General features: G+C 38.0%; 2 protein-coding genes across 3 annotated transcripts in view; one reads left to right on the top strand and one right to left on the bottom strand.

Annotated features, from left to right (window-relative positions):
• LOC126267351 (uncharacterized) overlaps window positions 1-17644 on the top strand; it is a 191744-nt gene extending 174100 nt beyond the window's left edge. For both annotated transcript variants that reach the window (XM_049972476.1, XM_049972477.1), the window contains 2 exons: window positions 2245-2413; window positions 14142-17644. In XM_049972476.1, coding sequence (XP_049828433.1) covers window positions 2245-2413; window positions 14142-14440 — 468 coding nt within the window. In that variant the 3' untranslated portion in view covers window positions 14441-17644. The remainder of the gene's footprint in view (window positions 1-2244; window positions 2414-14141) is intronic.
• Window positions 17645-17705: 61 nt separating this feature from the next.
• LOC126267353 (39S ribosomal protein L40, mitochondrial) overlaps window positions 17706-26583 on the bottom strand; it is a 41068-nt gene continuing 32190 nt past the window's right edge. Inside the window, exons 3-5 of the mRNA XM_049972480.1 lie at window positions 25520-25690; window positions 25029-25227; window positions 17706-18225 (exon numbers count right to left, since the gene is read on the bottom strand). Of these exons, the coding sequence (XP_049828437.1) occupies window positions 18106-18225; window positions 25029-25227; window positions 25520-25690 (490 nt within the window). The 3' untranslated portion in view covers window positions 17706-18105. The remainder of the gene's footprint in view (window positions 18226-25028; window positions 25228-25519; window positions 25691-26583) is intronic.

Genomic DNA, 26583 nt, shown 5'->3' with positions numbered 1-26583 from the left:
AAAAATGAGATCGACAGGAAGTGCAAAATGACTAAGCACGGATGGCTAGAGGACAAATGTAAGGATGTAGAGGGTTATCTCACGAGGGGTAAGATAGATACTGCCTACGGGAAAATTAAAGAGACCTTTGGAGAAAAGAGAACCAATTGCATGAATATCAAGAGCTCAGATGGAAACCCAGTTCTAACCAAAGAAGGAAAAGCAGAAAGCTGGAAGGAGTATATAGAGGGTCTATATAGGGGCAATGTTCTTGAGGACAATATCATGGAAATGGAAGAGGATATAGATGAAGATGAAATGGGAGATATGATACTGCGTGAAGAGTTTGACAGAGCACTGAAAGACCTGAGCCGAAACAAGGCCACGGGAGTAGACAACATTCCATGAGAACCACTGACAGCCTTGGGAGAGCCAGTTCTGACAAAACTCTACCATCTGGTGAGCAAGATGTATGAGACAGGCGAAATTCCCTCAGACTTCAAGAAGAATATGATAATTACAATCCCAAAGAAAGCAGGTGTTGACAGATGTGAAAATTACCGAACTATCAGTTTAATAAGCCACAGCTGCAAAATACTAATGCATATTCTTTACAGAGGAATGGAAAAACTGGTAGAAGCCGACCTCGGGGTAGATCAGTTTGGATTCCGTAGAAATGTTGGAACACGTGAGGCAATACTAACCCTATGACTTATCTTAGAAGAAAGATTAAGGAAAGGTAAACCTACATTTTTTTGACAATGTTGACTGGAATACTCTCTTTCAAATTCTGAAGGGGGCAGGGGTAAAATACAGGGAGCGAAAGACTATTTACAATTTGTACAGAAACCAGATGGCAGTTATAAGAGTTGAGGGACATGAAAGGGAAGAAGTGGTTGGGAAGGAAGTGAGATAGGGTTGTAGTCTCTCCCCGATGCTATCCAATCTGTATATTGATCAAGCAGTAAAGGAAACAAAAGAAAAGTTCAGAGTAGGTATTAAAATCCATGGAGAAGAAATAAAAACTTTTAGGTTTGCCGATGACATTGCAATTCTGTCAGGAACAGCAAAGGACTTAGAAGAGCAGTTGAACAGAATGGACAGTGTCTAGAAAGTAGGGTATAAGATGAACATCAATGAAAGCAAAACAAGGATAATGGAATGTAGTCGAATTAAGTTGGGTGATGCTGAGGGAATTAGATTAGGAAATTAGACACTTAAAGTAGTAAAGGAGTTTTGCTAGAAGAGAAGTTTGTGGCAGAATTTGACCAGAAGAAGTGATCGGTTGGTAGGACATGTTCTGAGGCATCAAGGGATCATCAATTTACTACTGGAGGGCAGTGTGGACGGTAAAAATCGTAGAGAGAGACCAAGAGATGAGTACACTAAGCAGTTTCTGAAGGATGTAGGCTGCAGTATGTACTGGGAGATGAAGAAGCTTGCACAGGATAGAGTATCATGGAGAGCTGCATCAAACCAGCCTCAGGACTGAAGACCACAACAACAACAACAACAATGAACACAGTGCCACTCTGGAAAACATATTATTTGATTAGTTGATTTACGTAAATGATAGGCTTTGAAAATCCATATCTGGATATGTAATGATAAAAAGGAGAAAATTTTCATGTTCATGCAATATTAACTGTATAATCATTAGCTTTCTTTTATACCAGCACACAGTGACATCATCAGATGGTACTGCTGTAACTCATTTTCCTTTTCAGTTGTCCAATCTATGGCCGATTCTTGAGTCACGCTCATTTTTCTCATGTTTTCTGATGTGTATTATAATTCATTGGTTTGTAGTTGTAAACCACTTAATTTTATAACAGATGTAATAAAAGTCATTGCCCAGCAGTCATGAAGTACAATATATAATTGTAAATTTATTGCAGAATAGCCTTCTAGATATTACACTCTCTACTATGATATATCATAGTAATACAATAATGGAAAATCTAAGGAGGAGGGGACATAAACATACATAAGCAGAGGTGTAATGGATCACTTATTGACATTCTTAAATATCAGTAATTTTCCCTCATTCTCCTTTTGTGAAAGATATTCCTATGAACTGCCAAATCATTCATGAATAGAATTAAGTACAAAAATAACTTTTTTATGTGTAATGATGCCAATAAAATGACTGGCAAATAGAATTTTGTGGGGATAATGAAACTGGACATATTTCTTTGTAACTGCAGGGCAAATGTGGAGATACAGAATAATAAAGCTTATTTGTGGGTTTGTTTTTCCCAACAGGTGTTTGTAGACATGTTCCCAACATTGCTGTCATTCCTGCGGTTGGATGTCCTGGAGTCTCTGGAAGCCCTGTGGGCGCCAGTGCTACTGCGTGCGGGCACTGCAGGAATTTCACTGCTGGCAGCACTCGCAGTTGCCATGCTGCAATATGCACGTAATGGAAGCCATGGTTTGTAATATTTTGGATCTTTTTCTCTATTTGACTTTCATTTATGTCATGACTAGCCATATTTCTCTTGGGAAACTGCCTCTCTCACCATAATTCATCCTTATTTTTATATTGTGTCACATTTGCAAAATATACACATTTGTGGTGTCCTAAAACAGTGTTTCCCATTAGGGTGATAATAAATTAAATCAGATAACTCAACAAATGTGCAAATTTATTCACTTACCAATTCAAGATCATATAAGAGACCTGATTGGTAAACACTTCAATAAGTCTGGATGTGGCTTCAGTTGCCTGAGACAGCAGTCGTGTGTGTGTGTGTGTGTGTGTGTGTGTGTGTGTGTGTGTTCTATTTTTGACAAAGGCCTTATTTGTGAGATCCTTGTGAGTCTGCAACTCAGAACCTTCGCAATATGGTGAGTGCCAACTTTCCTTTTCATAATTGTTACATTCCATCCTGGATTTGCCATTGTTTCAGTGGAAGTTTCATCTTAAACAAATGATGTGCAAAATTTGGTGCATATTTAAATGAACATTAAAGAACTTGGTACACCATAACAGAACAGCATCTCAAGAGTTCAAAAATTTTTCCTTGCATTTGATTGGCCAGTTGTATACATGAATATGTAAAAAGGTTACACTACACCAAGCAACACACTGCACATGAATTTACTTCGTTATAGTTACCACCATGTCACTCCACTCAGTTAGAAATGAGGAAGAAGTTGTTATTTACTTGATCCATGTGATCTGATGCTACACACTGTGTTACAGATTGACTAATATAGCTTCGCTGAATAGCTCATGTTTTTCACTTAAAGGTAAAGTTAAACTTCTGTAAAGACCCACAGACATTTGCCTCATGAAAACCACACCTGATCAATAGTGGAATAACAAATAATGACAACAAAATGATATACAGATCAGATTGAGATACACTGAATGAAGGAAATATTATTGTTTTCTGTCAACAGCTAGACATAACTACAGAATAACCAAAATCAGATGTAGCTTGCCTAGAGCAGATTTTTAGTTCTGGAACTAATTTTTGCACATCAAAAATTTTAAATAAGTGAGTAGAGGTGATGGGCTCTCTGCATATGTTTCAAATGCAGCTTAGGAAAAATAAATCGAAAGAGCATAAAAACAAATATAAATTGTTGAAGAAACAGCAGAAAGATTAGATCACCAAATCCCATTTCAAGAAGACAAAGTACATACATCTCCAGCTAAAATTTGGGATCAAAAATTCTAGAAAATAAATATGAAAAAATCTAGAGATTTATGATGAATTGTAATGGTCTTGATTGAAATGTGATGTAACAACTAGATGATAACCAGTTTTCATTGAATAGCTATGCTTGCATTATAGTATCTAATTACAGCAGTAACCACAACAACATGTGACTTGACATCTTGGATATTCGAGAAACCAGCTGGATGTTTGCGTCGTTCTCGCGCGATATTTCAACAGTGTGCCTCGCTGTCTTCTTCAGGTGCTATCTGAGACTGGTCCTTGGGTAGATCGAGTCCAGTATTTATGCCTGGGAGGAGCTGGGCGTTCCCTAATCGGTCCGCGCTGGGTTGAGTGTTACATCTGTGGTCCGCACCCACCAGACTCGGCTTCAACGGACCCCCTCCAGTCGCAGATGTTCCGACTGCCGTTGGTGCCCGTTCTGGCTGTCCTCAATGGATGTGGTTATCATCTGAGGTGTGTCAGACCTGGTCTGAGATGTTGGGTACTCTATCTCCTGACTGTTACTATGATTTCCACTTCTGTTTCGTGCTGGGCGCTCCCTAATCGGTCCGCGCCGCGTCGTGTGTTCCATCTGAGGTTCGCATCCGCCAGACATGGCTACATTGTCCCTCTCTGGTCACTGGTGTTCCCTCCGCGATCCGTGCCCATCTTCTGAAATCGAGTTCATAACCGGGGGTGTGTCGGATCTGGTCTCCAATGTCCGACACCTTGTCTCACGGCTGTTCTCTCGGTCTCCACTTCTATTTCTTGTAGAATCCCGGAGTGTCCTGCGTTGAGTTTTCACAAGCTCAAGCACTGGATTCCAGGCAGTGCTGATTTGGTATCCCGAGTCATGGTTGATTAGATTGTCTGTGACCTTAATCTCAATGGCTTCTTTAATGACACTGTCCCAAAATCTTGAGGTCTGTGTCACAATCTTGGTGTCATTGTAATCCATTGACTGACCAAGTTCCAGACAATGCTCTGCTATGGCTGATTTAGTTGCCTGCCTGAGTCTGGTATGTCTCTGGTGTTCTTTACACCTGATGTTCACAGTTTTGGTGGTCTGTCCAATGTTTGACATCCCACACTGGCATGGTATGTTGTAAATACCTGGCTTGCGTAGCCCCAGGTCATCTTTTACATTCCCCAGCATAGCCCCAATTTTGGTGGGTGGGCAAAATATGCTCTTGATGTCATATTTCTGGAGAATCCTGCTGATCTTGGCAGAGATAGGTACGGCATATGGCAGGTATGCCATCTTCTGGTTCTTCTTCTGCTTCCTTTGGCCGGTTGGCAGGTTGAAGTGCCTTCTGGATATCTCTAGAGGAGTATCCATTCCTGCTGAACACTGATTGTAAGTGTTCTATTTCTGTGGCCAGACTATCAGGATCTGACAGAGTTTGTGCTCTGTGGACCAGTGTTTTGAGCACTCCATTCTTCTGTGACGGATGGTGGCAACTGCTGCCTTGTAGGTATAAGTCAGTGTGCGTTGGTTTGCGAGCTGGGCGTTCCTTAATCGGTCCGCACCAGGTCAAGTGTTCCATCTGTGGTCCGCACCCGCCAGACTCGGCTTCAACGGACCCCTCCAGTCGCAGATGTTCTGACTGCCGTCGGCGACCGTTCTGGCCATCCTCAAGGGATGTGGTTATCATCTGAGGTGTGTCAGACTCAGTCTGAGATGTTGGGTACTCTATCTCCTGACTGTTACTACGATTTCCACTTCTGTTTTGTGCTGGGCGCTCCCTAATCGCTCCGCGCCGCGTCGTGTGTTCCGTCAGATGCCGCTACATTGTTGCTCTCTGGTCGCTGGTGCTCCCACCGCCGTCCACACCCGGCCTGGCCATCTTCTGAAGTTGAGTTCATGATCTGGGGTGTGTCAGATCTGCTCTTCAATGTCCGACACCTTGTCTCATGGCTGTTCTCTCGGTCTCCACTTCTATTTCTTGTAGAATCCCAGAGTGTCCTGCATTGAGTTTTCACAAGCTCTGCCAAGATCAGCAGAATTCTCCAGAAATATGACATCAAGAGCATATCTTGCCCACCTACCAAAATTAGGGCTATGCTGGGGAACGTAAAAGATGACCCGGGGCTACGCAAGCCAGGTATTTACAACATACCATGCCAGTGTGGAATGTCATACATTGGCCAGACCACCAGAACTGTGAACATCAGGTCTAAAGAACACCAGAGACATACCAGACTCAGACAGGCAACTAAATCAGCCATAGCAGAGCATTGTTTGGAACTTGGTCATTCAATAGAATACAACGACACCAAGATTGTGTCACAGACCTCAAGATTTTGGGACAGTGTCATTAAAGAAGCCATTGAGATTAAGGTCACAGACAATCTAATCAACCGTGACTCGGGATACCAAATCAGCACTGCCTGGAATCCAGTGCTTGAGCTTGTGAAAACTCAACGTAGGACACTCTGGGATTCTACAAGAAATAGAAGTGGAGACCGAGAGAGCAGCCGTGAGACAAGGTGTCGGACATTGGAGACCAGATCTGACACACCCCAGATCATGAACTCGACTTCAGAAGATGGCCAGGCCAGGCGCGGACAGCGGAGGGAACACCAGCGACCAGAGAGGGACAATGTAGCCGCATCTGGGGGGTGCAGACCTCAGATGGAACACATGACGCGGCGCGGACCAATTAGAGAGTACCCAACATCTCAGACCGGGTCTGACACACCTCAGATGATAACCACATCCGTTGAGGATGGCCAGAACAGGCGCCGACGGCAGTCGGAACATCTGCGACTGGAGGGGTCCGTTGAAGCCGAGTCTGGCGGGTGCGGACCACAGATGGAACACTTGACCCGGCATGGACCAATTAGGGAACGCCCAGCTCCTCCCAGGCATAAATACTGGACTCGATCTACCCATGGACCAGTCTCAGATAGCACCTGAAGAAGATAGCGAGGCACGCTGTTGAAATATCGTGCGAGAACGACGCGAACATCCAGCTGGATTCCCGAATATCCAAGATGTCAACAGATCGCCGGGAAAGCATGAAGAATTACAACATGTGACTTGTTGGTATTAAAGAGGTCAAGGGGTCAAAGCATGCCTTTTAGCATATAAACCCAGTATGTTTTGTAGACTAACAGTCTACGACAAGTTATGTTTAATATGGATTTTGTCATGGTTGGCACTGTGCTTGGGTACTAATATAGTGTATAAAGTAGTGACAGCAGGAGAACACATGCATAAAAGATATTACAATTTGCATGCTTTTGGAGCCAGTGGCTCTTTCTTCTGGCAGAAGGACTGAAGGGGAAGGAAGAGGGGTGAAGTAAAAGGACTGGTGAGGTTTAGGAAAAATCACCAGAACCCCAGGTCAGGGAAGACATGTCAGACAGGATGAGATTTGAAAATGTGAGAGTTTAAAGGTGGAAGGTGGGGTAATATGCAAAACATTGGACATGAGTTAATAAGAGTAAACCTCACTGCCCTTCAACTTTTCTGCTAAAAGAAGAAGCCAATGGCTCTTAAAGCTTGGAAGTTGTAATACCTTCTATACGTGTGTTCTCCTGCCACCACTTGGTGAATAGCTTTTTTATCTATCTAACTACATTATAGTTTCAAAAATTAATTATTTTCATTGATAATTACAGTGTATGCTTGATATGAGAATGGTAGCTAGTCAGCAGGAACTGGTTACATCTTGCTGTTATTACTTTGTTACTTTGTTTTGTGATCAAGATGATTATAATTTATAATAAATAATACAGATCACTATGTCTCTGTTGCCTGATTCTGTCAGATCATACAAAATTTAGTGTTTCTCATCAGTTCAAGTATTTGGGTGCAACGATTTAAGAGACTGGTCTAGGAAAGACTGGTTACAAAATACGTTGCCACAAACCGGAAACAGATCCCATACTTGCAAGAGATATTTTGAACACAAAATACATCTAAAAATAGACAAAACTGAGACACTACAGCATGGTCATAAAACCGCAGTATCTTTATGTGGCTGATACATTCATTTTAAACAGAAAGACAGGCACTGAAGAAATTCAAGAGACAGAAGAAAAATGTGCCAGGAAACTTTTAGGCCAAAATACACTGAAGGAGGAATGTATAGATTAGAGCATACAAGGAAATTCAGAAGTATACTTTTTAAGTATTAGGTTATGAAAATAAGTATTTTTGTTATTGGTTTGTTCCTTAAAACAGAAGCATTTTAAAAGAATAGAACCAATAAAATTACCTAAATAAGTTGTGGTACTCCAAAAAAAATTCACTAATGCTTAGATTGAGACCATAAAATGAAATGCAAAGGTAAAAGGTGACCTGAAAGAAGCAATAACTATACAACAGGAAATACAACATAAAAAAGATTAATATGGGTACAATAAATGTATGCACAAAGTTTTGTGAAACACTAATACAAATTATCAAACACAGATTCAGTGTGATGCCCAACTGGAACAATATTGAATGAACAGAAGAACAGAAAAAGAAGCATAGTGCGCATTGGAAGAGACCCAATAAAAAAATAAGATCAAATGAACAATAAAACTAGAAATATGTATTAAAATTAAAGATCTGATAATAGCAATGTTCCTACTTACTTCATTTAACTATGTGCTGCATATTATCTGTCAATTCAATAACAAGATGAATTACTAAAATGGAAAGAGAAAATTTCTAATACTTCACTGCTATCCTGAGATCTTTCACACAACATCGTGCAACTATATTGACATCAGACTAGTGGATGCTACATGAGGCACATTGATAATATAAGTAAAGGAAGTTCCTCATTTGTCTTCAAGAGAGTGCATGAATCCTATTACAAGGCATTGCTCTGTTCATAAATGAAGTAAGAATTTCCATACTAGCTGCTTTCCAACACAGGCAGGCAGATAAATAATAGCTCTGTTTTAACATTTAGAATTCACTAACATAATATAGTGATTTATTGTGGAAATTCAGTTTAAAAGTCTCTCCGGTAAGCATGCGATAACAAACCGTTCAGTATTTATGATATTTGTTCATTCCTAAATAAAAGCATTTCCTGTATCAAATGAATTAAACTCACTTAATTTGAAATGAATGAATCAATGTGTATGAAATGAATAAAGGTAAGATGGCATGAAATTGTATAATTGAAAACAAGACAGAAATGTTGAAGTTGGAATATAATGAATAAATTGTGAGAAACAAAAATTTGTGACAGACTGGGACTCAAACTCAGGTTTCCTAACTTTTCACAAGCAGTAATCTTAACCATTTATCCACTCTGAGCAAGCTCACAGACCAGATGTTAACTGTCTTTGTCACTGCTGTTTCCATCAATGATTTTCGAACACTGTAACTAGATGTTCTCCTAACAGGTGTGTGCGAGTAGCACCTCTAGGTAATGGATTATGTGGAGGGTTGGCGCTACCCAGCCACAGGTGTACATATATCATTTGAATTAAATTCTTTGCAACTAACCAAACAGAATGTCTGCCCCCGGTAGCTGAGGGGTCAGCTTGACAGACTGTCAATCCAAAGGGCCCGGGTTCGATTCCCTGCTGGGTCGGAGATTTTCTCTGCTCAGGGACTGGGTGTTGTGTTGTCCTTATCATCATCATTTCATCCCCATCGACACGCAAGTCGCCGAAGTGGCGTCAAATCGAAAGACTTGCAGCAGGCGAGCGGTCTACCCGACGGGAGGCCCTCGTCACACGACATTTCATTTCACCAAACAGAATCAAAGTAGCTCATTTTTATAAACTGCTTCCAACAAGCAGAATATCTGTGTTTGAATCCCAGTCTAGCACAAAGTTTCATAAGTCATGAGATGTTCATTGAATAGCAGGTGCAGCGGTTCTGACCAGCTTTCATTGACAGCATTTCATATTGTTGCATCATCACTGATTTCCAGAAACTGTCACTGATTTTCCAAATAAGCAGTGACAGTGGATGTTAGAGACTGGCCTGGAGGAATGCTCAAACAGCCTTATGGCTAAGATGATTGGTCATGAAAAGCATAAATCGGTGTTACAGATCCCAAAATAGCAATAGACTATACTTTCTTTTATGTGCTTCAAAATAGCAGGCGTCCAATGAAGTGCTTCCTGATTTTAAAAGTAAGTAACTTGAAAACAAAGACTGAAAGAAAAATGCAACAAACAGTAAACTTATTGTGAAAGTTGAAAGAATCTTACACAGAAGTTTCTGCTAACAGACGGCACTGTAATTTCAATTCATTGTGCCCAAAAATAGTACTCTGAAGCTCAGTGTGATCAGTTAGGTTAGTATACTTTACAAAGGGTTTGAAATCATGTATTCAATGGAACAAGATGTGTTTCTGATACTGGAGTATCACAGGTTAGAAAACAGTATTATGACAACAAGGTGCAGTTTTCAAACATGACTTAATGTTCCAAAAACATCTGATGTGAAAACCATTCATAAACTTATGGCAATAGCAATGCGGATTCTTCCCACCAGTTTTGTTTTTCTAATCCAAAAAAATTACCAAATTTTTCACAAAGTTTTATCCTAATTTCAGTATGTCTTCCTAGTAATATGCAGCACTCACTTAAAAATCTTAAGTTCTTAATTAGACTAGATTTCATTGCAGTTCATTATTCAGATTATTGTTATACATGTTCTGATACCATTTGTGTAATTAGTTTTCATTACAACACTTTCAATTAAAAGTTACAGTTAATTGTAGTTAGGATTACAATTCATTACATGCACAAAAAAACCTATGAGCTAATGATTAGATTTGAGGAAAGTAACAAACACCATTTGAACGTTAAGCATTCCCGCTTTCCTGTAAAGTACTTTAAATTACCTAAAACTAATTGTCTTCTACAGTAATTAAACTTGAAGTTCTGAACTAGTACCACTTTTCTTCACAGATTTCATCAAAATCACTGTCAGATTCGGGACTTCGACTACTTACTTTTGTTACCTGAATTTTTCTGCACAGTTTGACATCCAACATTTATTAAGTCACTAATTAATAATTTCATGTACACTGAGATGACAAAAGTCATGGGATAGCTCCAAATATTGTGATGGACCTCCTTTTGCTTGGTTTAGTGCAGCGGCTCGATGTGGCATGGATTCAACAAGTTGTTGGAGGTCCCCCGCAGAAATATTGAACCACAGCTGTCCACACTTGCGAAAGTGTTGCTGGTGCAGGATTTTGTGCCTGAATTGACATCCTCATTATGTCCCATAAATGTTCTATGGGATTCACGTTGGGCGATGTGTAGAACCAAATCATTAACTCTTAACTGTCCAAAATGCTCTTCAAAGCAATTATGAATAATTGAGAGTATTACATCATTGTTCGGGAATGTGAAGGCCCCATGAATGGCTGCAGATTGTTTCTGTGTAGCCAAACATTACCATTTTGAGTCAAGGACTGGTTCTGATGGACCAGGGGATCCAGTCCATTCAATTTAAACACAGCCCACATCATCATGGAGCCACCACCAGCTTGTGCACTGCCTTGTTGACAACTTTGGTCCACAGCTTTGTGGGGTCTGCATCACACTCAAACCCTACTGTCAGTTCTTACCAACAGAAATTGGGAGACATCTAACCATGCTATGGGTTTCCAGTCATTTAGGGCCCAACTGATGTGGTCACGAGTCCAGAAGAGGTGCTGCAGGCAATGTCATGCTGTTAGAAAAGGCATTTGCGTTGGTTGTCTGCTGCCTTAGCCCATTACTGCCAAATTTCACCGCTCTATCACTATGGATACATTTGTCATATGTGCCAAACTGATTTGAGCTGTTATTTAATGTAGTGTTGCTTGTTTGTTAGCACTAACAACTCTATGCAAATGCCACTGCTCTCAGTCATTAAGTGATGGCCATCAACCACTGCATTGTCGATGGTGAGGGGCAATGCCTGAAATCTGATATTCCTAGCATACTCTTGATGCTGTGGATCTCAGAATATTGACTTCCCTAATGATTTCAGAAACGGAATGTCCCATGCATGTAGCTCCAACTCCCATTCCACTTATAAGTCCATTAATTCCCGTCGTGAGGACATAATCTGTTGGAAACCTGCTCACAGGAATTGCCTGAGTACCAGTGACACCTCTGCCAATGTGCTGCCTTTTTATGCCTTGTGTGTATGATACTAGCACTGTCTGTGTATGTGCATATCACTATCCCATCACTTTTGCACACCAGTGTATTTTACAATGATTGGCAATATGGCACTAATACATCTACATGAGGGGGATTCACATTGCAGAAGAACAGTAGTACCAATGCACTTTTCTAAATTAGTAACCAGCACCATTTTTGTTAAATTCAGAATTCTGTTAGTTCTTATAGCTCATCAAAAATTTCAATGCAGCAAAATTTTAAACCATTATGTAATTTTCAAAATAACAATCTTTATTAGACCATCCAGTCATGAAACAATAAATCTGCAGTTTGAAATCTAATGAGTAATATCTATGTTGAATGTGTCCTCATTGCTTGACTCACACCACAATCACCTGTACCTTGTACACGAGAGTATGCATACTTGAAACCACAAAACTAAAGAACTTTAATATTTAATTACTCAAGAGAGATTTTTTTGTAACCTAAATTAATGAACATTTGAAATGAACTACATTATAATTACCAGAAGTGTGAAATGTAATTGTCAGTGGAGTGAACTATTGTTGGATTCAGTAATTTGTGTGACGGACTCACTTAAATGTATCACCGAAGTATAACTGTCTTTAACAAATTGCTAAAGGACTGTGGTAGTTTAGAATTGCGTTGTTTTTAGATAACTGTGAACTGTTCATTTTTTGTTATAGTTTAAAAACTTCAACAATATGATCATGCATGCTGGCTGAAGACTTTGTTACTTACTGTTCATAGTGTAAAAACTGGTCACCATTATTAATAACTGATCTCTGCAGCAAATAAAATGTGTGCGTATATGACATAAAAAATATGGTGCCATGTACATCAATGAACAAACGCCATCCCACAATGAATTAGATTTTTAACTTTGTGATGATCAAGATTTGTGCTACTGAGAATAAGACCACAAAATCCAGGTAAGTTCTGTCACAAGCTCTTCCCCAAATTGAACAGACAGGCAGCATGTCTGATGATCTAATTGGGAATGTTAGCCCCAGGACAACTGTAATTACTTCTGAAAATGTTGCCCTAGTCCCTAGGCTTATTCAGCAACAACAAAGGAAATCCATATGAAGAGTTGCAGCAGAAACTGGTCGGAAAGTTCTAGCATGCATGCAATACTGAGAAACAATCTACATGTTTCCATCCAAAATCCAAAGTTGCTAGGTCACAGCCACACCTGCCATGTGATAAGATACAACTATGTGAACCATATTCTGGCAATGATCAGTTTGATCTGGTTCACAGATGATGCACACTTTCATCGGAATGCATTCATCAATAATCAAAACTGGCGCTTGTAGGGTTCTGAAAATCCTCATTTGTGTGAAGTGAAACCATTTCATTCTCCCAAAGTTACTGTTTGGGCTGCAATTTGCAGCAGACACATTTTTGGTCCTTTTCATGCAAGAATCAATAAACTTCTGTATAAAACTCTTACAGTGTTCACAATAAATATATCATTTGTTGCATTCTTGTACCAATCTTTGTGTTTATGTTATTTAATTTTTTAACTGTATTTCTGTGATGTGGCTTCTTCATTGGAATACTATGAGGAAGTGAGAAAAGAAAAGTAATCCAAAAACTTTTTAATAAACTGTCTTTTTAGTGAAATTTTTGCTGCAACATGTTGTTCCTAAAAATCAAAATATGTGGTCATTCAGGCAATATAACATTTTGGTTTCTTTAGCAGACCATGAATTAAGTAAAAATTAAGTATTTTATGTTTGTGACTATGGTGACTAAGGAAGTAAGCTGGAAATGATCACCTTACAGAAGAGTTAACATGACTATTATCATGTACTGAGACTGAAAAATGAAATAACATTTTAAGCACGTGTGAAACTGTAGACATTTGATTTACTTTAACATAAGTTATACGTTTGGGGACAAAAAAGTAAAGTACCTTTTCCAAGGCACTGCTGCTGTAGGTGCATATTATAATGTGTGTATTTTGGGTCATTTGTACGAAATTTGTTTTTTTCCCTTGAGTATTTCAGCAGATTCCCCTACTCTTTAGACTAACAATCTTTCTAGCATTCTGTGTACTTCGATGTAAGTGGAATGTGCCAGTTGTGACCTGATAAATTCTTTTGGCAAACTGACATTTTGCAATTGTTTTCCAAGTGTGTGTGTGTGTGTGTGTGTGTGTGTGTGTGTGTGTGTGTGTGTGTGTGTATGTGTGTGTGTGTGTGTATCTGTGTGTGTGTGTGTGTGTGTGTGTGTGTGTGTGTGTGTGTGCGAGAGAGAGAGAGAGAGAGAGAGAGAGAGAGAGAGAGAGAGAGAGAGAGAGAGTGCTTTATGGGAGTTATGATGTAGATTCTCATATAATACTCAGTTATCTAAACATCGCATCTTTTACAGGCTGGGTACGGTTGGTCGTATTTGCGTTGTACTTCAACGTGCACCTGCGGCTTCGAGAGCTCTGGCTGGGTCCACTGCGGCAGCTGCGTGCTGAACAGGCAGTTCTGATGCGTTTCAGGCCTGCTTTACCAGAAGAGCTGGCAGCACATGATGATGTGTGTGCTGTCTGCCTCAGTCCTATGCCACGCAGAGCACGTGTTACACCCTGCCAGCACATGTTCCACGCAGAGTGCTTACGACTGTGCCTCAAGACCTCTGATAATTGTCCTATCTGCAAACGAGAGTACACATTCTGCTGATACTGATACTGCTGTTGCAATGAGTGGAATTTGAAACCAGTTGAAAGTGTGATATGTGAATTAGATTGGTCTGGATGTTATAAAGTGTTCAGTGACACAACTTCAGAGCAGAAGTAGTTAGTGGTAATAAAACCAATTATTTATATTCATATATATTTTTTGAAAGGAGATATCATTTGATACATGAATGCTACCAGTGCTGAAATTCCTAGTAAGGGCAGATGGAGGAAGTGAAGTAATTGTTTTTATGTTTTTCTGTATTCAGTTGTATTAAGCTTTCAAGGTGCGTTCAAGTTAATTATCAGCTGATGTGTTAATGATTACATTTTGCACTGAATAAGCAGGTGTCCTGAGTATGTGGGTCACTGGCCTAAAGTGTACAATGAACAAATGTACAAAATATGTTGTGGAGTATTGCACATACTGCACAAAAAGTATTAATCAATAGAGGAGCACATTTTGATGCGTAAATTTCAGAAAATTTCTATAACGTATCTAAGTTTGTGTATTAAATATGATTATTAATATGGAATTTGTTGTGATACTGTTATTTCTAGATACAGAGCATTGACACAGAAGAGGTATTCTGCAGAATTAAAACTGTGTAGCCTATATATTCATTTAGTATAGCTATTACTGGTCACTACAGGGTAGTTTAACACACATGCAATAGTTTATTTCTGTTTAATGTAACATTAAGGATGTAGTATTGTAATGGATATAGATGCTGAATTAAATTAGAACTAGCCATTGGGTTATACTCTTCATGTCCATCATTAATGCAACTATGTTTTGTGATTGCAGTCATAATTCTACACAAGTACAAAAACTTGGTATCAATATCTTTTGTGGGACCAGATACTCCTAATATTAATTCAAAAGAAATTCAATGACATTTTCATCACATTTTGGAAAAAGTTTTCTTAATTAATGTAAGTAGTGAGTAATTTTAAACACTAGCTGCTTCCAACTGTAGTGTTTCCCCCCCACATAGGAAATGTATCTCATGAAGAGCTCTGTGTGTGCAATACACTAATTTTAGAATTGTTGACGTAATAATGATGAAAGAACTACCAGTCTGAATGCTATAATAGTATCTTAAGATGGCATGTTGGCCCATGGGTCTCAAATTGTTTGTGGCAATAGTCAAAATCATTCATATGTTACTGAAATATTAGATTGTAACATGCAGAGTATAAATGGTAATTGTTTCAAACACACCACAGTGGTGTAGGTGAAGTGGAGACAAACAAAATTATATAACACATTTGTAGTCTATCAATCCAAGAAACATCCTTAAATTAACCTACAAAACCCACCCCTGCTAGCCGGATGGAAGGGCCGAGCAGTTCTAGGCGCTACAGTCTGGAACCGCGCGACTGCTACGGTTGCAGGTTCGAATCCTGCCTCGGGCATGGATGTGAGTGATGTCCTTAGGTTAGTTAGGTTTAAGTAGTTCTAAGTTCTAGGGGACTAATGACCTCAGATGTTAAGTCCCATAGTGCTCAGAGCCATTTGAACCATTTTTGAACCCCCTCTGCTAAAACATGTGTACTCGTCATGATCTTTTGGCTCACATGATCTTCTGCCTAATTGTCCAAGAATATGTTATACCCCTTCTCCATGTGCTTACAAAATATATGATTAACATTACCATGGGTTTAATGAAAGAAATAAAGCTAATTACATTTGCAATTCAATCAAAATGTAACTCTTACTAGCACAGTAGTTTCATAGTAAGAAGGCCGAACAATCAAAATAATTTAATTGTTAATTATATGCTGTTAAAATTCACAATGTTAAGGGGTAAAATTTACCCCTGTGTTAATCTTACATTGTATAAGTGCAAGAACATGGGGTTTTTAATATTCAAGAATGACTTTTGCCAAAATTTCAAGCAATGCGCATGCCCTGTAGCTTAGGTGGCTACTGGAACCTATTTGAGGCTGTTTCCTGTCTTGATGGATCAAAAATATCCTGTATCAATTTGCTCATTTCAACTTCACCTGCACCACTGTGGAGCATTGTAAACAATTATCGCTTACCTACATCATGTATAAAGCTAAGCACAGGCACAAATGCCTTCTTGAAATCTGCTTTAACAACTGGGAAGGGAAATATGAAGGGACATTTTACTGTTATATTTATCAATCTGGAAATTGTCGCTAAAAGCTTTCATGCAAGTACATTTACTTCATTAACAATACAATCAGTACAATATAACAAGGAGGAACAGAAATCTAAACTGCATTAGTAAAAGCAAATTTGAAATGTGTAATTCTCAGTGTGTTTGTAGAGAGAGCTTTAGAACACTGAAGGGTGATACACATGAGAAGTATGAGTTGTGGTTTAGCTTCAAGTTTAAATTTGCCTGCCATCTTTAAACAATGTGATAACCATTTTGTGTCCATATTTGCCATATATAAACTACACTGTTTTTATATTCTGCTAATGCTGTCCTTATTTTGTAAAATGTTAGCTACTAATGCAATGTTCAAATTTCCTCACGTACTAATCTGACAGCTACTGTGCCAGTGCATTTTACCTACAAAATATTTTCACTGTTTTCAGAGAGTGCATAATGTGTTATGGGATGTACCAGATTAGTTTAAGGGCTACCAGTAATGGAATAAGTAGGCTATAAGATTTTACAATAAAATAAATAATAATATATTAACAGATAGACTGTAGAAAATCATACTGAATTATCTCATTTTCACATGCAGATTTCTATAAAGGATAAGCTAGTCTCAGTGGTATGTAGATCATATTGCCTTGAGCAGCATACCAAAATGAGCTTCATGTCCACTCAGTTTATGGTGCTTCCACATATAAGCCTATTACATGGCATTCTATTTTCAAATTTCAATAAGTAAGTTTCAAGGAGCTTGTTATACATAATTAGTAATTAAAATGAATCCTGTGTGCCTGTATATGCACTTGCATAGATAGCTTAAAGACTGTGATAGAGTGAACTTTGTACTTACTAGCACTACAAACAATATCTATACTCAGTAGAAAATGTAGTAACAAAAACTGAAATATTCAACTTTAGCACAAAACACATTATTGCAAACTTCATTTTGTTTAAATGATAAGCAAACCTGAGATGGCAGATCATTCATTTACTTTGTGTTACAAAACTTGTATTATTTTTTATATGCATTATTTTATAACTAATGTTTAATAAATACATTATTTTTATTTTCTTTGTTCTATTATATTGAGTACTCTATATCACACCTTAATGCAGCTAAAACACAAGTTCAATTTAATGTTGAAATTTATTATGCAAATGGGAATGACAAAATTTAGAACTAAATTTTCTGCTTATGACAGACTATGCATCTTCCATAATATGGTAAGTGCCTCTCTGTTTCAAACAAGATTGAGTCTTAACATTTAGTAAAGTTATAAATGAGATTGGTAGTTTTAAAATTTCTCATAAAATTATAAATTTCAGTTTTACCAAGATATTTTGCAACATTAAATAACATGAACTTAACAAAACCTTAAAAATCCCCATGGAAAATACACTGCAGGTTCTAATTCTTCAGAAAATAAGAACATGCTGCCTAACAGAGTTACAATAACAGATTCTATTGACCATGCCAGTCATTTGCACCAAACTAAATGTCCATCAGTCAAGTAATCCATGACACTGTTTATGTTTTCCCCCATTTCTTTGACGTATCAATATACTCTCCATCAGGACTTTCATAATCTTTAATTGGTGGAGTAAGCACTGGGCCTTTCTTAGTGAAAGGAAGCAATGCTGGGTCAATCTGCAACAAAAATATAATTAAAATGTGTGGTTGGAGGCATGAATAGCAACAAATGTGCATATTTCACATCAAACTGGAACTAACAGTGCATAAAACTGATAGTTTTTAGTTTCCTTTCTATACAATTGAATAAAAACATAAAGTACATTAAAAAAGAACAATGAAAGGAAATTTTCACCAATTTTGTTTCCCATTTTGCTGAACTTGAGTGTTTAATGGAGGAAACTGGGTAGTGAAATAGAGAAATGCTAAGCCATGGGATGGTAGCAGTAAGTTATGAGAATAAATACCTTTTCATTTCTCCGTAAAAGAGAGAGAGAGAGAGAGAGAGAGAGAGAGAGAGAGAGAGGAGAGGAGGAAAGGGATCATCTACCTGCAGCAAACTGGTGGGAAATGCCAATATTTTCAGCTCTGTGTAGCACTTATACTTAGCAACCTACTTTATTTGTCAGATATATTCTCTGTCTTCCTCTACATTTTTTTTATCTCTCATCCTGTGGCACCATGGAATTTATTCCTGGTTTCTTAACCCAAATTCTATTGTTCTGTCCCTTCTATTAAAACAATGGAAAATCCAATGTGGAATAATGAAAATGTTATGAAAAGGATAGATTGCTTCTCACCATATAGAAGAGACGCTGAGCTGCAGATAAGCACAATGAAAAGTTGAGTTTTTAGCCAAAAGGCCTTTTCCTAAAGTACAAAGCACAGACATGTTCACGCAAGAACAACCCACACCCACATGATCACTGTCTCTGGCCACTGAGGAAGAGGCTGTGGTGGGGAGGGGGAGAGGCAGCAGGGTAGGGGTGGGGAAGAGTTTAGTGCTGCTTTTGTGAGCTTGCAGGGAAATACAGGGAACAAGGTAGGGCTGCTATTTGTAGTTGAAAGGTATGGGGGAGGCAGGGTGAGGGGGAGGGAGGGTAGGTGGAGTGAAAAATGAGAGAAGTGGAAGAGGGGGAAAGGACTAGTTGGTGTGCAGGTGGAATATAAGGCTGTGTAGTGCTGGAGTGGGAGCAGGGAAGGGGGTAGAGAATACAGATTAGTGAATGCTGGGGCCAAAGGAGTTACAGGAATGTTGTATATGATACACTGCAGAGAAAATTCCCACCTAGGCAATTCATAAAAACTGGTGTTGGTAGGAAGGATCCAGATGGTGCATGCTTTGAAGCAGTCATTGAAGTGAAGCATGTTGTGTCACGCAGCGTGTTCTGCAACTTTCTTTTTGCCACAGTTTGTCAATGGCCGTTCATGCTGAAAGACAGTTTGTTGGTTGTCACGCTCATGGGAAAGCAGCACAGCAGTTACAGCTTAGCTTGTAGATCACTTGATGTCTTTCACAGGTGGCCCAGCCTTTGAAGGGATAAGCGATGCCTGTGACCAGATTGGTGGAAGAATGTATGAGACCAGTCATGCATTTAGGTCTATTGCAGGGATATATGCCACAAGGCAATGGATTGGGAGCAGGAATGAACAAGGGGCAGACAATGATATTCCATAGCTTTGGTTGACAGTGGAATGCCACTGTGGGAGGGGTGGGAAGAAGGATGCGTATGATATTCCTCATTTCTGGACGTGACAACAGGTAGTCAAAACGCTGGCAGAGAATGTGATTAAGTTGTTCCAGTCTTGGGTGGCACTGATTAATGAGAGGAATGTAGATGACCGGCGAGACTAGGCAACGAGGCATGCGAGATCTGTTACTGTACAAGGCACAACCCCCCCCCCCCCCCCCCCCACCGACTCAAACCTCCTGACTGCACCTAGCAGCCTTACTCTGTTCTTCCCACAAGCAGCAATACACCCTCCTTCATCCTCATCCCAACCCTAGAAGCCCTCCCCCTAGTTACCACAGCCTCCTCCTTAGTCGTTGTGTCCCCTCCCCCCCTCTTCACCCATGAATTGCTTCCCCCAGCAGGGACAGTCACTCACAGCCTGGCCTCAGAGGCTAGACACAGTGGTCATGTGTATGTGAGTTGTGCTTGCAACAATGTGTGTGTGCATTCTACTTTAAAAGAAGGCCTTTTGACTGAAAGCTCAAATGTATAGCTGCTTTTTTGTTGTGCCTGTCTGTAACTGAACATCTCATCTATTTGGTAGTCTATCCTTTTCATACTATTATCCTTCTTCTACTCTGTATTTGCCATTCTGCAGACACCTTCCTGATTTCTCATTTCACCATCTACATTATTTTCAGTATTTTGACTCTTATTTTCCAGTTTTCCCATAGTCCATGATTCACTTCTGTACAATGCTGTGCTTCAGGCATATATTCTCAGAAATTACATTCTCAAATTAAGGTCTATGTTAATACTAGTAAACTTCCTATGGTTATACATGTTCTTTTTGATGTGCTGCTCTGATTCTTACATCCCTCTTGCTCATCCATCATTATTACTTTAGTTTTAAAGTGCCACTTCCTCTATCATACAGTCCCCAATTTTTATAGCAAATTTGTCACTAATCTCATTTCTGTTACTCCTAAATATTTTCATCATTCTTTGATTTAGTCACATCACCCAATACTCCATTAGAGGTAACTGGTTGCCTTTCTTCATCTTTGATGTTTCTTTCTTAGAATTTTCATTATCAGAAGAATAATTCATATAAAATTAACTAACAGAAAACAATTTTCCTCTAGGCTTGATGTTTACAGACATCAATTTACAGCTCATCACAAATTAGCCAATAAATGTAAAGTGCAGCATATTAAAATATGCTGCCTCTGTAAACACTATCATAAATAGTTGGGACATCCAGATTGAAATTTTGAGTATATTTCATTGTGTAGCAACAATTACTATGTTGTTGTGATGTTGCCACAACAACTGCAAATTGTGAGTAATATTCAGGCTCAAGCATAGGAAATTTGAAATTACAAGGTTCCGATATATACAATGACATTTTGTGTGTAATTTTTTCTGTTATGTTTCAGGAATAATGTAGTGATTTTTAATTACATTATATCAATTTTCTCTTTGTTCAGCTTCAAAAGCAAATAATTTTAGTGTAGCAACCGGCCTTAATTTGAAGATTTCCCCTGTCATATCTCATAATTTTTTTTATTTCTGATGGTTGGTCACATAATACTTGATTTGCTACCACATCATTTTTCATGTAACAAAGACAGTGAACAAATGAGCACTTTCTAGGAACAACACACAGATGAATGCAGAGGTATATTTGGAAATTAAGGCCATAACTTAACAAAACTGTGAAGTATTGCGGTTACTGACGAACTTATATCTGATTCTCTCAGGTTGTGGATGACAACAGCATTCTCTTACTCTATATAAATGCAAATCTGAATAAGAAATTTTCTGAAAGAGCCAGAACACAGAAAAAAAATTTGAGCAATGAGGACCAGCATGAAAAGATCAATTCTCTGTGCTTCAAAAAATCATTATGCTGAGGGAGACACTATTACAAACACAAGAGTTCCAGACAGTTATATTACAGATTTATCACACAAAAAATTCAGTCCCACAAAATGAGAGGACTAAGAAAGACACACTTGTCTTGACACACTGTCAAGGAATTGCAATAGTGAATGAATGCTGAATGTTGTCTTGACCTAGCTGAGGTAACATAATACTAGAAAATTTTTATGCAGGAGATTGTCAACTATCTGTATATTCATGTAGATCCAATAAACTGAAGGGAGAAACTTTCATATTTATGTATAAAAAAAATGTTCCATCTGTCAAACAAAAAGGAGTCTTCCTGTAAAGAAGTGACTAACGATGTGCCAACAGCTACACAAATTTTCCCACTTGACTATCTCAAGATGATACTACCACAACATATCACAGCTTTTACATGAATTAAATGCAACAAAATAGGTTGATAGTGATGAAATTAATGATGCATGACATGGAATGATATCATTGACAACAATACAGAAATGATCAACCTACAGTGTAAAAAATATGTCACAACTACTTAAAATTTGTGCGAGACTGATACTCAGACCATGATTTCCTGCTGTTTACAAGGATGCCCCTTACCTATTACTTTATCTGAGCCTGATTCAAACTCTCATTGATTCAGACATTTCCACCAATGATTTCTGTACATTACTACTAGAGTTTCTCCTATGGGATACTAGAGAAAAACATCTTTTGGAGAATAGAGCCAGTAGAGTAACATGGCTCACCCTGCCCCTTGGGGTATTTATGAATTGAATTAAGTGAAAAGAAGTATGTCAATAGTGATGAAATAAATGAAGATGTAATTACTTGAAGTGAAACCAGGGAGAGCTGGTCATCCACAAATTCTTTTCCTCCAGTGCTCCTAGGTATTTCCACATACAATGTGGGAGAACCTGTTGGTCGTAATGTTTAGCAATCATAGGTGGAAGCATCAGTGACAATGAAATTATGAATCAGGCATGGAGGTGTAGATATTCTAATGGTATGGCAACTGCTCGCAAAAAGCACGAAAGCCTGGCTCAAGTCCCAGTCTGGCACAAATTCCCACCTGTCATGATTTATTCATTATAGTGTGATCTTTTCTTACATACTAAATTCATCACATTTATCAATTAATTTGTAATTGTTTCTGAAAAACTTTTTATCAAAAAGATAATAATTTATGATACCATGAAACATCATGGAAACATTGGAGCGCAGCATGTATCAAAGTGATTTGAACACAAAGGGGATCTAATAAATGACAACACTATGGTCAACAGCTCAGTCTTGTGCTTGTCTGTAAATCAACATATCATATATAACCATTTACATAGGTTTAAAATAAACGCTATACAAGAAATTTGATCAATGTGCATATATGAAACTGGCAGGTCATAGAATAAATTAAAAGAAATATGGGATGTTGTTAAAAGAATAGCACAGAAAGAAAGTACAGGTGATGACACAAGAGACAGAGAAGAAGAGAATGTAAGTACTGTAAGAATGCATTGAAAGTGCAGCAAATGTTTGTAATTGCTATTGTTTTAATCAGAATAGATGATTAAATTGGTGTAAATAATTCAGAAGGGACAAGGAAGTATAATATCAAAAGCAATATCTCTGAAAAACAAAATGATGAAATATGCCAAAACTGAAAGTACTGATGAAGCAGGTTGCCGGTGAGTTAGAACAACTAATTCTGTCAGTTACTGAATCAAGCTTAGGTTTGATTTCTGCTGCTCCTATCAGCAGGTGAGGATTTACTAACCATTTCCAGTATATCACTGGAAAAGGGAAGTGTTTGATGGCAACACCTGTTTTATGGTGAACTCTGAGTTAAGACTAAAATATAAAGAGTAGTTTGTATCATTCAAAATTTAAGTCCAGAACTAGTCAAAATAATAGAGGATTAAAGTAATTTTGTTACTTTGACTTATTAAAGAATTAAAATGAATTTAAGATTTGTTCAGAAGAACTTCTGCCAATGAATCATGTAGATATAGTATCTATTTCTGAAAATAATTAAATGAGAAACGCTGGATATGATTGCATTTAGTTCACTATCCAGTTATTGCAGATTAAAAGCACAGAAACAAGACATTGCTACTTACTTGACGAAGTGGTACAAATGAAAAAAAAAAAAAAAAAAACATTGATGATGAAAAAAAAATGAGGATGAGAACTAGTCTCCTGTCATTGATTAGTTTGTAGCTTATAGACACATGTAACAGCTGAAAACATTCCAGGAGCTTCTGAACTACCACTGTTTTTTCAGTGAAGTACACAATCTCTTGCATTACACACTTGTACAGAGATGTCCAAAAACATACACCTTCAGCTGCAGCAAAACCAAGGAAAAAGGTGATAGCTCACAAGCTAGTAGTGCATGAGTGAATAAATTAATGAACATTCTTTGAGCTAAATAAAGTCCTCTCTTAGTTTCCTTGATAAACTGATGCCACATGAAGCCCAAGGTTTAAGAACATTTAGCCTATTGACATGAGTTAACATTCTTATGACACTGCTATGGCTTTTGTAACAGAATATTAAACACTATTTTGAACCCTAGGCAGGGGCACAAAACCTATATGGAAATTATTTTTACTTTTAGTATTGTAATTGTGAATTGCACACTTCAGCCTAAATTCTCTCATTTATTAACCTTTAATACCATTAGGGAGTAAATGTCATGGCATCTTGGTGCAAGAATCCAAAGATCCCTTACAAAGCTTCTTTTTGCTATGATACGTTTCAATAAATGCTTCAGTATCGGTACCAATGTTCTTCAGTTATAGACATAATCCCTGGCAGTGTAAGAAGTTCTATAGTTCTGTAACCTCATGACATCTCTATGACATAATTTGTCAAACTAAATAAAGTAGCTAATAGCCTACTACAATCTCCTAGCAATGACGACAGAAGAAGTCTTCAAAAGCCTGAGACTGAATACAAATCTGACATGACAAGAAGTCTGTGAAGCATCACCAACTTTAGATAATATTCTTGCTGCATACATCTCTGGCATAAGATTGATACAAGAATGCCTGGTTTTGAATGTCCTAGTAATCAAATCATATTCAGGTCATTACAGACATGTTACAATGAGTAACTTGTCCAAAATAGTATAAGTAAATGTAGTATAAGTAAAATGTTTTTATGCTCGTGCTACTTTTGAGAAGTAACTCACAGTAATGAGGCTTTAATAATCTGAAAATAATTGTCTGATCAATCAAATCCATTCATTATTATATAAAGTTGTGATTAAGCTGAATAAATGTTATAATGAAAATTAAAATAGTGTGTGCCAAAACTTGACCATAGTACTCCCATAAAATAAATAGGTTTTAAAACTTAACTGCACTGGCTCAAAATAATATGCTTCAATCTAACCTGAATGGCTTCTTGATACAATTCCTCTGATTCCTTACGCAGCTCATCCAAGGCCTGTTGTTGTGAAAATAACTGCCGATCAATCTGTTGTAAATCATACAATGATTGCTTGTATTTGTATCGAGCCCAGTCTTTCACTAGTAAAGATCTCCGGTCAATTTCCTCTGTAGTCAATTCAGGAGCAGGGCGAGCATACAACCTATGCCAAATGAATATACATGTTTGTAGTATCACAGAAGCTATATTTACTGAATTCATAATCTTACTAGTTATTTTTCATACAAAAATAAGTCAAATAATTTGGCATATGAATACATGCATATGTTATTTATGTCATAATATTTGTAAGTACAACATGAAATTTATAAATTTAAATTCTAAGCATCCTGTGACTGAACAGTATATTTTACAACAGTACATAATAATGGAGTTGAAAGTGACATGAATACAAAGAATGTGCATGTCAAAGGCATCTGTCTGCTAATACTTACTCTTTCTGATCAACCAGTTTCAGTGGAACCTCAACTTCATCAATTGGTTTAAGTTGTCGAGCATGTTTTTCCAACCTTCTGATTTGTTTCTCTAATTTCTTCTTTCTACGTTCTTCTCGGTGCTTTATTATAGCAGGATCTAATCGTTTCTTCTTTTTCAGCGGTTCACCACTGAAAAAAAGTTATAGTATCTTGGTAATTATATTAACTACATTTTTAATGTGATTTAAAAGTAAAACAGGTGATGTGCATTAAACAAAAACTGTAAGTGGCACAGTTAACAAAAGTGATTGTTGTTGTGGTGGTGGTGGTGGTCTTCAGCCCAGAGACTGGTTTAATGGAGCTCTCCATGCTACTCTATCCTGTTCATGCTTCTTCGTCTTCGAGTAACAACTGCAACCTACATCCTTCTAAATCTGTTTAGTGTATTCATGCCTTGGTCTCCCTCTATTATTTTTACCCTCTGCACTTCTGTCCAATACTAAATTGATGATCCCTTGATGCCTCAAAACATATCCTACCAACCAATCCCTTCTTCTAATCAAGTTGTGCCACAAATTCCTCTTCTCCCCAATTCTATTCAGTACCTCCTCATTAGTTATGTGATCTACCCATTAAATCTTCAGCATTCTTCTGTAAAACCACATTTCAAAATCTATTCTCTTCTTGTCCAAACTATTTATCGTCCATGTCTCACTTCCATACATGGCCACACTCAATACAAATACTTTCCAAAAAGACTTCCTGACACCTAAATCTATACTTTATGTTAACAAATTTCTCTCCTTCAGAAATGCTTTCCTTGTCATTGCCATTCTACATTTTATATCCCCTCTGCTTTGACCATCATCAGTTATTTTGCTCCCCAAATAGAAAAACTCATCTACTACTTTAAGTGTCTCATTTCCTAATCTAATTCCTTCAGCATCACCTGATTTAGTTCGATTACATTCCATTATCCTTGTTTTGCTTTTGCTGATGTTCACCTTATATCCTCCTTTTAAGACACTGTCCATTCCTTTCAACTGCTCTTCCAGGTCTTTCGCTGTCTCTGACAGAAATGC

This window comes from Schistocerca gregaria, chromosome 4, assembly GCF_023897955.1.
Source record: "Schistocerca gregaria isolate iqSchGreg1 chromosome 4, iqSchGreg1.2, whole genome shotgun sequence".
NCBI lineage: Eukaryota > Metazoa > Arthropoda > Insecta > Orthoptera > Acrididae > Schistocerca > Schistocerca gregaria.
The sequence above is the reverse complement of the archived record's forward strand: the minus strand, read 5'-3'. Positions and strand labels throughout refer to the sequence as shown.